This window comes from Ahaetulla prasina, chromosome 1, assembly GCF_028640845.1.
Source record: "Ahaetulla prasina isolate Xishuangbanna chromosome 1, ASM2864084v1, whole genome shotgun sequence".
NCBI classification, from domain to species: domain Eukaryota; kingdom Metazoa; phylum Chordata; class Lepidosauria; order Squamata; family Colubridae; genus Ahaetulla; species Ahaetulla prasina.
The window spans coordinates 306,970,771-306,986,373 of NC_080539.1; the positions used below are offsets into that span (position 1 = coordinate 306,970,771).

The 15,603-nt window shown below is 41.4% G+C and overlaps 1 protein-coding gene across 3 annotated transcripts in view; it reads left to right on the forward strand.

Annotated features, from left to right (window-relative positions):
* BMF (Bcl2 modifying factor) overlaps positions 1–15,603 on the forward strand; it is a 50,618-nt gene that overhangs the window by 22,483 nt on the left and 12,532 nt on the right. For 2 of the 3 annotated variants that reach the window (XM_058162121.1, XM_058162119.1), the window contains exon 4: positions 7,788–9,451. The exons of the other annotated variant lie outside the window; for it this stretch is intronic. In XM_058162121.1, coding sequence (XP_058018104.1) covers positions 7,788–7,912 — 125 coding nt within the window. In that variant the 3' untranslated portion in view covers positions 7,913–9,451. Of the gene's footprint in view, positions 1–7,787; positions 9,452–15,603 lie in introns of those variants that run through there. 3 annotated transcript variants of the gene reach the window in all.

Sequence of the window (15,603 nt, forward strand, 5' to 3'; positions counted from 1 at the left end):
GTACAGTAGGATAGCAGTAAGGCAACAGAATTAATTCATTGGAAGAAGGCTTGTATGAATATATTGATTAGCCAAGCAGTGTAACTTCTGCGCCATCACTGCCAATATGCTTAGAATGAGCTTTGTGTTAATATTGATTATATACAGTTTGTTTCAAAACTGGGAACTATTTTTTTTGAAATATATATTTATAATTATTCTTTATTTGATTCTACAGAGGTAGCTCTGCCTCACAGAAATACTAATACAGTCATTGTTTTTGAATGTAAAGTGGTTTCCTTTGTTCAGTTTTGCCGCAGCTGAACCCAAAAAATAAAATAAAAATAAAATAAAGTTCGCAGGGAACTACAGTATAAAGAAAGAAGTAGATTTGTTTTTGAGTGTCTTCGATTAAGACTATTGAACAAAGTAAAAAAATAATCACTGAAACTAAGATGAAAAGAATCAAACCTACTCTTTCTAAATGGTGGACAGGTTTAGTTCTTCTCCTGAGGAGGGTTCCTAAATACAGTATATAAATTTATTTTCTTTCTGCATACCAATCTACCACTTTGAGCCTTGCTTCTGCTCCCAAGGACAACTTAGAAACTGCAAATATTTTGAGGGGTATCTGTTTACCTCAGATTTATCACTTTAGCAGGGGTATTAGGAGAGAAAGAAAGAACAAGGCCTCTCTGCCATTTCCTATGCTGTAAGGGGCTGGTCTTCTGTTTCCATTAGTTATGGAAAGGTATAATATTTTCTGCTGACTAAGTCCATCAGCTGGATAGCAGAACAAGGAGGCAAGGCTTCCAGTATAATTCTGTCATCTTTACCCTAGGAAACCAAATTTCATGCTTTGACATCTAGCCTCAAATGTAGTTCAGCCTTAAATACCATGAATAATCCAGCTTTCTCCGCTCCCTTAATGCCCTGAAGTATCCATCACTTTGGAGATTTACTTTTCTGTTGGTGCTGTCTTGTGAAGCAGATGAAAGAAACTAACATGGTGTGATGGGTGAACCAGGATGCCATGGCAGTGGTCCTTTTTCATCAAAAGCTTTGAGTGTAACAATAACAGTACAAAGCATGGGTGTAATTCTCCCAGGTACCACAAGTAGTCTGTAGGATAATTGTTACAATAAAGTGAGTTAGTACCCTGCATGCTTCAGAAATGTTTTAAAACAAATGTTTTGAAACTTGCGCACGCATAGCATTTTCCTAGTCTTAATTAAAGCAGCCAGGGTTTTTCCAGACTTTCTTACAATTGTGAAAAAAAATGTGCTCCTGTTACAGTATATGGCATATGCTATCCATTCATTAACATGACTGTTAAAGCAGAAGCTGTCTCACAAGGAAACCTGAAAAAAAGGCAGGCTGCTTAAATGAAGAGCAGGGAGATGCTGTACTTATGTACATGTATGATCCAAAGCATTTCTCATTTTTAAAGCCAGCAAACCCTGATTAGTTCTGTTCTCCCCAGATTGCAAATAGATATAAGTATCCAAGACTGATAAAAGGCTTGCTTAAAGCCTTTTAATATGACATGTTCACATAACACAGTTATCCTGAAAATAAGTTAAATCAATGTTAGATCTGCATAATATACAGAGTCATAAATTAACTGAAAAGTTTGGGTACAACTAACACACCAAGCTGCATAAAACTCATGATGAACCGTAAGCAAGTTTAGCATGTTGTGTAAATACATCTGCTGCTAGGTTTTTAATTGACCTTCTTGAGTCATATTGTATGAACATGGCCACTGAGTTTCTAGCAAAGGTGAGATATTAAAATTCTGCACTAGTTCACCATTGGCACTCCATGGTGTCTTTTGGCACCGTCACAACCCATCTTCAAAAGAGTATTTTGTTGGACTTTTTGATTAAAGTTCTCTGCAAGGAAAGTTTTGCAGAAGTGGGAAGAGTTCTTAGAAGGCTCACCACAATCTTTTCTATTTTATAAAATACCTTACATCAGACCAATCAGCTGTGAAGTTTTGAGCAGCTGTCTTTTCCTCTGGGTCTTTCAGGAGGAGGGGATGTTATGGTTGGACACTGGGTGCTTTTTTCTTCCCTTCCCTTCCCTTCCCTCTCCTCTTTTTCTCTATTCACCACCACTAGCCTTCACTTCCCACTATTACTTTGTAAGGTACCCTTGTGGATTGTCCTTCCTTGTGTGAAACCCTCCCAAGCAGATCCCTCAGAATGTTTTACAGGAGAGGAGGAATCATCCAAGCTGGTTTATTTTAACCTACCTAGACTGATCTGATTTCAGCCTGGGCCACTTGACATTCCTTCTGAGAAGAATCGCACTCAGGAGCTTGTCGTTGCTGCTGCTTCTGTTTGTCTTCTAAAGACAAGTGGATGTTCAGGGGTGGGTTCCACTTACCTTTACTACCGGTTCGCAATGGGAGTGCTTGCTTCCCTCATGCGCGTGCACTTCTGCGCATGCGCAGATCATCAGTGATGATGCCGGGGCGGGTGGGGGGAGCCTCCCGCCGCCATTACTACAAACCGGACCAAACCGGGAGCAACCCACCACTGTGCATGTTGTGCCACAAAACCAGAGGTTTGGTTAGGGGGCCAATGAGATCCATAATGAAGTCTACCATATTTTTAAAGGAAACACGTGCTTTCATGAAAAGAATGTACTTGTGGAAGATAAGAAATTCCTTGGAGCTGTTTTAATGGATATAAATCAAGCAGAGAAGTTTCACTGCCCTATTGTGGGTGTTTCCAACTGAACAGGAGTGGTAGCCTGCAACCACTTCAGGAAGCTGTTGTGGACCTGGGTCATGTGGGGGATGGAACTAAGCAACGAACGGCAGAGGGCTAGAGCTTTAAGTTACAGCCATTGCTATTTCCTACAGGAACTCTGTGGCAGCTGCCAAGTTCTCGCAAATGCATAATCCGCTCAGGGAGGAAAGGATGTGTGTACACGTTCACTGTGGCTAGATTTCCGTGCAGTGCCAGATGTTCAGATTGCTCCACTGCTTTTCCTACAATCTTGAGCTTCATTTTACTTCGTCCCCTCTTTCTCCCAGACTTCTGCCCACAATTTTTGGGATATAGTTGTACTTGTGTGAAGTGTGTGTGTATGTGGGGGTGGGGGGAGAGAAATGGTTCTAAACAAAAGAATGGTATCCTTTGATTTTACATTCATCAAAAAAGAACAATTTTGCCAGTAGGGTGGGGAGGGGGAAGATTTACTAGAACAAAAACAATTCCTCAAGTGCTGGAGTGCCATTCTAGCTTCTTGCTTTTGGTAAATGTAGGAACTCCATATGTTTGATAGGTGAGAGAAGAATTAATCACCTCCCTCCGTTCCTCAAATCCTTCTGGCATTGTTTTTCCCATCCTAGATAGCATTCCATCAGCATCTGTCCCTAATGTCAATTCTGGGGTAGCTAACTTTGTTTAGAATGGCAAAGGTTAACAGGGCTTTGTTTTTCCTGTCAAGAGTCCTGAAGGGAAGCTGTAGAACTGGTTGTAACACGACCCGTTCCATCTGGGGAGTGCAGCTATCCAATGTCTTTGTCTGGGAAATGTGTCCAAGAATGCCCCAGGGGAAAAAAAAAAGCTGTAACCAAAAAAAGAAATGTGGGTCTTCCCCTCCCTTTTCTTCAGGCAAGACGTGTGCGCGTTGCTGTGGCACCAAGAGCCAGTGAGGAACCACTGCAGAGCAGAAATAGTGTAAGAGCATCATGTGTCATCCAAGCATGTGGGAGAGTTAGTAAACAAAAGCCTCCCTCTTTACTACGAGCTGAGGCAGGCGAGAGAGGAGGAGCTCTTCCTTTTTCAGCTGAAATAATGGAGTGGCATAAAGGACGAGAAAGTGTGTGCAAGCTGACAGTCTTTTCTTTCTCTTTCTCTTATATTTGTATACGCGCAAACTCCTTATTTTAAACAGAAAATAGGAAAGAAATACCTGATCTGTTACCACTCAGTCATCCTTCCTCCCTAACCAGAACTTATAGATTGGTGGGACTTCAGTTCCATGTTCTCAACGATCCTGATATATATATATATCAGAACTATAACGGAAGGACACTGCAACTCTTATTACTAAGTTTGTGCTAGAGGTTTATATTCCTTTTGGCCATTTTCTTCTCATCCTGTTGATAAAGACAGTGGTGTGTTGTCCAGTATTTTTCTGGAAGATTATTGGTGACCAGAACTGTAACTTGTTTATTGTGTCACCTCAAAGAGGTATGGTTGCAATCAGACTGCACTATTGTGTAACAAGGAAAGAACATTGGCTTAGGACCGATGGTCTTTCTTATGTAAACGAAAATAAGAATGACTATTCCCTGAAGATGTTCCCATAAGAACAAACAATGAAACATGATAAAATTTAAATTATCCAATACTTTCATGAAGGATTACAGCCCTAATTAAAATGGATCAAGGAAGATGATACAAATTTGGAAGATAGAAGAAATAGTTCAGGAAAGAGCTGACTTCGTTTTAGTAGAAGAATTATTAAAATGACCAGATGACCATCCATTGAGCATGAATGAGTGAAAACAACCTTTTCCGCCTGGTGCCCTGAAGAAGTCCTACATGGCTGAGATAAAGATTCTTTCACTATACCATGCAGAGCTAAACTTTACTAATATTCCTTCTTATTTCATATTTATAGCCATGGCCCTTCAATAGGAAGGAATCATACAAGAATTAAGGGTAGACTTGAATTTGGATTTCCTTGGTTCTTGATCAGTATCATAATCCCTACACCAGCCTCAATAACAAATATTTGGAGTTTATCTGATTCCTTTTTTTTAAAGTTTACATTTCCATGAAACTATGTTTACAGGAATGTTGCCTGGATTTAGTTGTGTCTGTTTGAGACTCTGTGAGTCAAATCAAGCCTTGAGATGTTTGCTTCTCCTTCTCTAGAATAGAATAGAATAGAATAGAATAGAATAGAATAGAATAGAATAGAATAGAATAGAATAGAATAGAATAGGAATAGGATTTTTTATTGGCCAAGTGTGACTGGACATACAAGGAATTTGTCTTGGTGCATAAGCTCTCAGTGCACATAAAAGAAAAGATACGTTCATCAAGTACTGGATTGAAAAAAATACTAATTATGATTCATTCATATTCAACTCTCTCACCTGGCCTACATATGAATTTGGAATAAATATTTAACCCAGGCTCCAATTAAACATTTGGTTTGTCCTACAATTGATTAGCATTTGTGTTAAGCCTAAAACATACATAACTTGTATTTCTCTTCTCTATTGGGGAGGGGGAGACGTTGGTTTATCTAATAATTTCCTGTTGTTTGCAGGTATTCCAGTATAGATAATTGATATATTGATTATGTGCCATCAAGTCAATATTGACTCTTGGTGACCATATGGATAGATTTCCTCTATGACAGTCTGGTCTTTCAGATCTTCTAGCAATCTGCCCATCACTGCTTGTAACTGAATCAATTCATCATGTTGCTGGTTATTCTCTGTTTTCTTCTGCCTTGTCTAGCAGTTTAGCTTTCTTCACATAATATGTCTAAAGTAGGATAATTTGGGCCTGATCATTTGTGCCTCAAATGAAAACTATAGGTTGATTTGTTCAACGACCCATTTGTTAACTCCTTGGTTGTCCATAGTACTCGCAAGAGACTTCTCAACACAAAAGTTCAAAAGCATCAATACTCTTTCTCTCCTGGTCTCTTAAATTCCAACTTTCATTTCCGTAGATAACAGAGAATACCATGACATGCACTGTTCTGATCTTTATACATCACAACACCTGAATCACTTTTCCAATAGCTATTGTTTTAATTTTTTATTTTAGGTAACAACAGTCATAAACCTCCCATTTGAAGATAGAAGTACACAGGATCAAATACTGGAAAATATTTTTTAATGATTTGTACTGCACCTTGGGTGTACAGTAATGGCTATATTGAAGTCCATGACACAGTAATACTCCCATTTGTAGTATGTCTGAGCTTGGCTCACTCATTTTTTAATTTACTTCTTTTAGTCATTTGGAGGTTTGACAGACTTCACTCTCCTGCTCAACCAATTGCAGAAGAGATTTATTTATTTAAATTTGTTATAGCTGTCCAACAAAGTTTTGGAATCTTGTTAGGATACAGATACAGATAGTCCTCAACTTACGACCACAGTTGAGCCCAAAATTTCTGTTGCTAAGTGAAACATTTGTTAAGTGAGCTTTTCCCCTTCTTACAACCTTTCTTGACACAGTTGTTCAGTGAATCACTGCAGTTTTTAAGTTAGTAACACATTGTTAAATGAATCTGGCTTCCCATTGCTGGTCAGAAGGTCATGAAAGGGGATCACATGACCCCAGGACACTGCAACCATCATAAATATGAGTCAAGTGCCAAACATTTGAATTTTGATCACATGACCATGAAGCTGCTTCAATTTCATAATGGTGAAAAATGGTCATCAGTCACATGATGTTGTAACTTCAAACAGTCACTAAACAAATTGTTTTAAGTCGAGGACTACCTGTCTTCACACAATCTAGGGAGCATACTAGCCACCTTTATTGTACCTATTCAAAGCAAGGCCTGCTAAATTCATCCCTTCAGACTTAATCCCAAGTAACAACGCATCGCCCTGGAGCCCGTGAGTAAAATTCTAGCAAATCAAATCATGGTTAATTAGTTTGTTCGCGTTTTGGGAAAAAGCAGAAGCAAACAAGTTTTCTCCTTGGCTTTCTTGTGGCTCCCAGGGTTTTACTTAATAGACTGGGAGTCTATTAAAAAATGGAGGCAGTTTATTTTTTGCAGTATGAGAGTGGCATAACTGTCAATAAAATCCAGGAGACTTGACTCCAGTCTCCAGCCCTGGCCCCTAGATCTGGCTGAGATAATGCTTCAGGGCTTCTGGGAGGTTTTTGTAGAAAATGAGCTGTAATTGAGAGCTGTATATATTGACCAATAAAAGTTTACAGCTGTGAGGCAAGGAGAAAAATATAAACTGTTACATTCTTCTTGGCTTCCAAAGCAGTAAGGGAGGCAAATAAGAGACATTACTTTAACGGTGGTATTGTCACTAAACAGAATCAGAAATTTTATTCTCCTTTCTCACCCCAAAGGTCTGTTTCTCTTGCCTTCTATTGTAGGTTGGTGGGTGGTTTTTTTGGTGTTTTTTTTTGCAACATGTTTCTTGTCTCCCACGCTATCTCCTTTTAAAAAGTTGCTTTTACTAATTCTAATTAGTTCGTATGATGCAACACAACTCCAAGGAATGATGAGAAAGGACTTTGCCTTGGAGCAAGTCACAATCATTAAAAATTGTCTCATTTGGGACTGCTGGCAAGGTTTTTTTTTTTTTTTAATTAGGCAGAGGGAAAACATGGTTCAGGGCATTCTTATACGTACAACTGTGCAGTGAGAAAGATAGGAGGAATTAGCAGGAATTTCTCTGCGGCCATCACTGTTTAAATCATTTTCTAGATTTAGTAATTGAGTCATCATAACTACTGACAAAGAGCCTGAATTAATAGAGACTTCATTGTTACACCTGACTGCTGGCCTTTGTCTGTTTCTACCTAGCAGGCACCTTTCTGAAGATTTTCTCAGCATTATCTCAGCATTAATACTAATTATTTATATTTTTAATTTATAGGGGTTTTTGGTTTTGTTCGCTGTCTCATTCTGAAGTTTTGAGCTCCATATCTCTCTGTATGCTTCGAGAAAGACAGATACCTTTTAAAACTTCTTAAAAGATTAGAAACAGGAGGATACTTTTGTTCATGCTTTAAACAGACTGGTTATGAATGAAATATGTTTCTCTATCAATTTGGTCCTTGCAGGGAAAACAAAACCTCCAACACTTACTTACGGGACCACCTGCTGTTACCTCATGCCTCCCACCGACCCGTACGCTCACACAGAGAGGGACTTCTCAGGGTGCCGTCCGCCAAGCAATATCGGTTAATGGCCCCCAGGGGCAGATCCTTCTCTGTGGGGGCTCCTACCCTCTGGAATGAGCTTCCCCCGGGCTTACGCCAAATACCTGACCTTCGGACCTTCCGCCGCGAATTAAAAACACACTTATTTATTCGCGCGGGGCTGGCTTAAATTTTATTGGTTTTAAATTTTTACTAGTAATTTTTAGTGGGTTTTAGTTTTTATGTTCCAAAGTTTTAGGCCAATTATGTAATAAGTTTTTTAATTCATATTTTAATTGTATACTACATTGTTTGTTTTACCTGGCTGTACACCGCCCTGAGTCCTTCGGGAGAAGGGCGGTATAAAAATTGAATAAATAATAATAATAATAATAACACAATGGCAAATTGTGGCAATGGCAAAATTTGAATATTATAAAATATTACGAAACAATAAGGAAGTGTGAACTGTGGTAAAAATGTGCACAGGAGAGGCAACTGGAAGGAATTCAGAGAGTGAGTGTATTTCATTAGTCTGTGGGCATGGAGTTGACACTAGTCCTTCACACTTTGTTGCTTCTTCTTGAAGCAGATCCAATATTTCTGTACCATGATGATGTGTAAAGTGTGGATTTGTTTATAGATCTGCCAATGAAAATATTTGCGAAAGTGCCTTTTCCTGGTATTGACTCCCCATCTTGTAAAGATCATGATCCCTGCCTCTAAAATTATTTCCTGTCTCTTGTCAACAACATGGACTCTTGCTTTGATCCCTGCTGGTGCTTTATCTTTTCTCCTCTCAGAAATCTCATGTTTGCATCCAACTTCAGCTGCTCTTTGTCTTCCTAGCACCTGCTCTGGACCATTGGGGGTCTGCAGCAGCAATTCCTAACCTGGCAGTCTCCAAATATATTGTGAATAGCGCTTGCATTTGTCTCCAATGGTTGCCCATGCCAGAAAGGACACCAGGTTAGGGAAAAGCTGTGTTGTGTGTTTTTTTCTGTTCCATGTTTTGTTCGATCTACTTCTGCTTCACCACCATCTTTTCCCCACATTCCTCTTTCAGTAGCTCTTCTCTCTTACCTTCGTCTCTGGCATTTGTTTCTAGAGTTGATGTCAATCAAAGAAAGTTGTGTTTGGGCCAAACCCAAATTGGATTAGAATAATTCCACTATCAAGCATCTTATTCTTGTTCAGTGTTATGCTGTCTCTATCTCACAGTATTATTGTGTATAATTGGAAGGCATCTGAGATATCATCTAACCCAACCTTTTGTCAAGTGCAGGAATCTGTTGCTGCAGCATCCCTGATGGATAGCCATCCAGTCTGTTTACCATCAAAGGAAAGTCCTTTGGTATCAGTTTTTGTCTGTTGACCAATTAGTAGAGCAGCTGCATTGACCTCAAACTGTGCTTGCCTAAGGCAATGTACTGTATCTCAGCCTGGGCTTTTGCTGGGGAATTCTGGGAATTGAAGCTGCCATGGTCGAGAAACACTGGTCTAAGGCATTTGTACAAAATGGTGATTGATCCCTGAATGTTTTCTTCTGATTGACTATTTTATTAAAAATTGAAAAATTCCTCCAAGAGTGACTACTACAGCTATCTGAAAAGACAATGAACTGGGATTCAAAATAATCCCTCACTTGGTACAGGTAGTTCTTGACTTACAACAGTTCATTTAGTTGACCATTCAATGTTACGATGGCATGAAAAAAATGACTTCTGACCATTTTTCACACTTACAACTGTTGCAGCATCCCCAGGGTGACATGGTCAAAATTCAGATGATTTGGCAACTAGTTCATATTTATGACAGTTGCAAGGTCATGTGATCAGCTTTTGTGACCTTCTGACAAGCAAAGTCAATGGGGAATTGAGATTCACTTAATGACTGTGTTACTTAATAACTGCAACGATTCACTTAATAACTGTGGCAAGAAAAGTTATAAAATGGGGCAAAACTCACTTAACAAATGTTTCACTTAGCAATATAAATTTTGGGCTCAATTGTAGTTGTAACTCAAGAACTTCTTGTAATAATTCAGTATTAATATTGGATTCTTAACTATTAGCATACAACAATAGTCTACAGTAAAAAAATCTTATTTGATCCCCACACTCTTGTACAGAGACACAAAAACTCAGTTATGCACATACATATTCTCCTTCTTTCAACAGAAATAGTTAAGGCTGAGGAAACAATGGCAGGATGGAGATAAGGGGAGGGCGGGGAAGGGGCAGTGCACCGGGGAGAAAAGAGGGGAAATTGAAAGAAACTGAGGGGAAGTAGCTGAACAGGGAAGGATAAATGTTACTATTGGTTTGAGTTGGACAGTAAGTATTGTAATGTTCAGAATTTTGGGAAGAAAATCTGAAAGAATTTGCAAGAAATTAAGCTAAAAGGACACACCCCATTTTGATTTTAAGAAAAAAGCTCCCCTTCATCTCTTGTGCTTTACTGAGGAAAAAGCGAGATTTTAAGTAAAGATTTTTAAAAACGTATTTAAAACATGGTTATAAGTACTTCCATAAAGTAGGATAGTTATCAATGCAAACTAAAAACACAATACAAAACATAAATGCTTAAAATAACGAGTGAGTTAGTATATTGAAAACAGAAGTGAAATAGATAAAAAGCAACTAGAGGGGAAGAGATTATGTGAATATACTTGCACTTTCCAGAACATTACTTTTCCGCTTCCAAGTCATATGTGATTAGAGAAAAAGTGTTATGAGAGGACCTGCAAAATTGTCATGGGTGGCATGACGTCACAACATGGCCAGAATCAAGATCTGCAATCAAAAGGGCATTGGGATGTGCTAGAAACTGCATCGGTTTGACTTTGACTCAGAACTTCAGCAATTGTAGCAAAACAGGGAAAACTGATAATGCTCAGAGTTGTATTCCAACCCGAGCTCAGAAACATTAAGGCTAAAATATCTTAGATATACAAACCAGACACACCAGAAACATACACACACAGATTTAGTTCCTTAAACTTATCAAGTAGTGGTCAATTTCTTTTCTTTTTTTCCAATTAAAAGAAAGCACAAAAATTTTAACTGGCTAGATGTGCTTACAATAAGCATGTCACAAACTTCCAGATGTTCACTTTGCACCTGATCCATCCAGATTTGGTATTCAGCAGGTTCTGACCAGTTCTGGAGAACCGGTAGCAGAAATTTTGAGTAGTTCGGAGAACCAGTAAATACCACCTCTGACTAGCCCCACCCCCATATATTCTCTGCCTCCCTAGTCCCAGCTAATCAGGAGGAAATGGGGATTTTGCAGTAACCTTCCCCTGGAGTGGGGAGAGAATGGAGATTTTACAGTATCCTTCCCCTGCCCACCAAGCCACACCCACCAAGCCACGCCAAGCCACGCCCATAGAACTGGTAGTAAAAAAAATTGAATCCCATCACTGATTCCATCCAGTAATGGTCTCTGGACCAGGAATTATGCAAGGCAGGGATGAAGAAAGAGGGAAGAGACAGAAGAGATATGGAACTTTGCCTTCTAGACACTTGATGTTAAAAAAACAAAATGATAAATTAATAAATTAGGAAGATGGGAGGGTTTCCCTGCGTGTTCCAGAAGATGGCTGTGAATGCTGAGCTTCAGAATTGCCAGAGTATTGAGTCTACCATAATTCCCTCCTTTGAAGAATGCCATTGCTAATCCTGCCTGAGATTCCCAGGGCTCGTGGTCAGTAGCAAAACTATCCCGTAGGTTGCAAGCATAAAAAAAATGAGTTATTGTTTTCATAAAGTCTTCCGTTTGGCACTTGGTGGCATTCCCTGAACCAATAAAATATGGTTACTTTCTTGCTGTCCTCCTTTTCATGTCCTTATTCTGAGAAACAGAGTGGATTCACCTGCATCAGAGGTGTAAACACATTCCACAATTTAAACCAGAGTTTCCCAACCTTGACAACTTTTAAGACAACAGAAGTCTGGGAGTTGAAGTCCATGTCTTAAAGATACAAAAGTTGGGAAATCCTGATTTAAACCATTAAAAAACTACACACACACACACAATTTCTTCTACTTGGCAATTTAACTTGAAATGCTATGGCTTGCAGTAATAGCACTGAGTTCGTGCACTTCCTTTTTTCTGTTTTTGCAAATGGAAAAGGGAACTAAACAAGCCATTTAACTTACACAAGTCGAGATGCTGTGAAAACTGGGGAAATGTGGCGGGAGGGGCAGGACACAGCAGTTGTCTCCTCCAAAGCAAGGTCAACCAGGTCCTGTTATTGCACTCTCTTGCTATCAGGTGTAATGGTGAACTGCAGCAAGTACTTTTCAGTAAATATTTCTTCAAACAGCTCAGTGAGTTTCCATCGTATAGATTCTGCACAAACGTCTCTTTTGGCTAATGAAGCTAGGCTTCTTCCCCTTTGGTTCTTCCTGATTCACACTACATTGCCCTGGAATGGTTAGTGGCATTCTTCCTAAAATAATGATCAGGTGTCACATAAAGAACCACGTTATGATTTTTGTATAATGCGTGAATTTTCAGCCTCTTAAAAGAAGTTCTCACTTTTCTTTCCATGTTGGCTTTGGAAGATTAAAAATTGGAGATCCATTAGCATAATGGCAAGTTTTCGTCTGTGCTACTAAATCAATATTCCTGTCTGTGTATGTTTTAATAACAAGAATGGAGAATTACGAGGGTCACCTAGTCATTTTCCAGATATTTAGAGGCCACTATAGGGACTTCTGCTTCCCTTTATTCCATCCATTGGTTACCAGATTCCTTTGCCATCTGGAATATATTCATTCATCTGTTACTCTGGGGAATGTGAGTGATTTCTTTGCTTTACCTAACATTTAATCTGTTCTGTGGCAGCAGAGCATGCCTACTCCATATACCTGACAGGCAAGCAAAACTCCTTTTCAAATTATGCAGCTGTGAGTGTTACATTTTGTGTCATCTAGCATACATATTTGTTTGCATTCTGTTGCTGGAGTGCTCTTGATTTATTTATTTATTTTATTGTTTATATTTATATACCGCCCTATCTCCCAAAGGACTCAGGGCGGTTTACAGGCATTTAAAAAACAAGAAATACAATAAATACAATTCTAAAAACAATTAAAAAACTTATTCAAAAGCCTTAATTAAAAATATAAAAATTAAAACCCAAGATAAAACCCATAAACTAAAACTAACTCAGTCCTGCGCAATTAAATAGGTATGTTTTAAGCTCGCGGCGGAAGGTCCGAAGGTCCGGAAGCTGACGAAGTCCTGGGGGCAGTTCATTCCAGAGGGTGGGAGCCCCCACAGAGAAGGCCCTTCCCCTGGGCGTCGCCAGACGACATTGCCTCGCTGACGGCACCCTGAGGAGTCCCTCTCTGTGAGAGCGCACGGGTCGGTGAGAGGTATTCGGTAGCAGCAGGCGGTCCCGTAGATAACCCGGCCCTATGCCATGGAGCGCTTTAAAGGTGGTCACCAAAACCTTGAAGCGCACCCGGGAGGCCACAGGCAGCCAGTGCAGTCTGCGCAGGATGGGTGTTATACGGGAGCCACGAGGGGCTCCCTCTATCACCCGTGCAGCCGCATTCTGGACTAACTGCAGCCTCCGGATGCCCTTCAAGGGAGCCCCATGTAGAGAGCATTGCAGTAATCCAGGCGAGGCGTCACGAGTGCGTGGGTGACTGTGCACAGGGCATCCCGGTCCAGAAAGGCGCAACTGGCGCACCAGGCGAACCTGGTAAACGCTCTCCTGGAGACGGCCGTCAAATGATCTTCCAAAGACAGCCGCTCATCCAGGAGGGCGCCTAAGTTGCGCACCCCTCCATCGGGGCCAATGACTCGCCTCCGATGGTCAGCCGCGGATTTAGCTGACTGTACCGGGATGCCGCATCCACAGCCACTCTGTCTTGGAGGATTGAGCTTGAGCCTGTTTCTCCCCATCCAGACCCGTACAGCCTCCAGACACCGGGACAGCACTTCGATAGCTTCGCTGGGGTGGTCCGCGTGGAAAGGTACAGCTGGGTGTCATCCGCATACAGCTGATACCTCACGCCGAAACCACTGATGATCTCACCCAGCGGCTTCATGTAGATGTTAAACAGAAGGGGCGAGAGGATCGACCCCCGCGGCCCCCCCCCAGTGAGGCGCCTGGGCCCACCTCTGCCCCCCTGTCAACACCGACTGCGACCGGTCGGAGAGATAGGAGGAGAACCACCGATAAACGGTGCCTCCCACTCCCAATCCCTCCAGCCGGCGCAGCAGGATACCATGGTCGATGGTATCGAAAGCCGCTGAGAGGTCTAATAGGACCAGGGCAGAGGAACAACCCCTATCCCTGGCCCTCCAGAGATCATCCACCAACGCGACCAAAGCCGTCTCTGTGCTGTAACCGGGCCGGAAACCGGACTGGAACGGGTCTAGATAGACGGTTTCATCCAGGTGCAGGGAAACTGATATGCCACCATACTCTCTACAACCTTCGCGGCGGGTTGGAGACTGACGATAATTACCTAAAACAGCCGGGTCCAGGAAGGCTTCTTAAGGAGGGTCTCACCACCGCCTCTTTCAAGGCGGCCGGAAAGACACCTCCACCAAAGAAGCGATCGTAATCGCCTGAGCCAGCCTCGTGTCACCTCCTGAGTGGCGAGCACCAGCCAGGAGGGGCACGGGTCCAGTAAACACGTGGTGGCATTCAGTCTACCCAACAACCTGTCCATGTCCTCGGGAGCCACAGGGTCAAACTCATCCCAGACAATGTCACCAAGACCACCCTCGGACGCCTCACCTGAGTCACTGCAATCTTGGTCCAACCCGTCCCGAAGCTGAACGATTTTATCGTATAGATAACCGTTAAACTCCTCAGCACGTCCCTGCAGCGGGTCATCCCGCTCCCCCTGGTGAAGAAGGGAACGAGTCACCCGGAACAGGGCGGCTGGGCGGTTATCTGCCGATGCAATGAGGGAGGAGGCGTAGCTACGCCTCGCTTCCCTCAATGCCACTAGGTAAGTCCTTGTATAGGACTTCACTAGTGTCCGATCAGCCTCTGAACGGCTAGACCTCCAGGAACTCTCTAGGCGTCTTCTCCGGCGCTTCATCCCCCTCAGCTCCTCGGAGAACCAGGGAGCCGGTTGGGACCTGCGCCGGGTCAGAGGCCGCAAAGGCATTTCCTGCTCTGTCACTGAGAGTTTCATTTTGTGCCATTGCAATTAACACTATAGGATGAGGCCTGACTCTAGTGTTCTTTAGAAACTTGGCTACCAGTTTCCAGGTAAAAATAGCGTGATTTGTGAAAAACAAAAAATGAGCCAAATAAATTTGTGATATCCACTCAGGGGATATAAACTCATCTTTTTGAAATATGTAATTTATCACACCAGATGGCATTAAAGTGATGGAATTAAACTATTGTAGATTTCTATAAATAGAGTCGCTTTTCAGAGTGAGATGGGTAGCGTATAAATTAAATCAATAAATAAAATCTTTTAAAAACAACCTAGTACGTGTTTCATACAGAATTACCATTCATTCCGAACATTTTAAATAAAAATAATTGATCAATATCCTTGCAGATGGTTGAATGATCATCAGTATGCTGATGATATGTCTTATATATTTCTACCCCAAGCTGGTCAGGTGAAGCTGTCCAGCTGAAGCTGTCAGCACCTGGAGGCTATAAGCATTTGGATGAGGATGAATTGGCTTCAACTCAACCTAGAAAGGCAGAATGGTTCTGGGTTTTTGATCGTCTTGGTTCTGG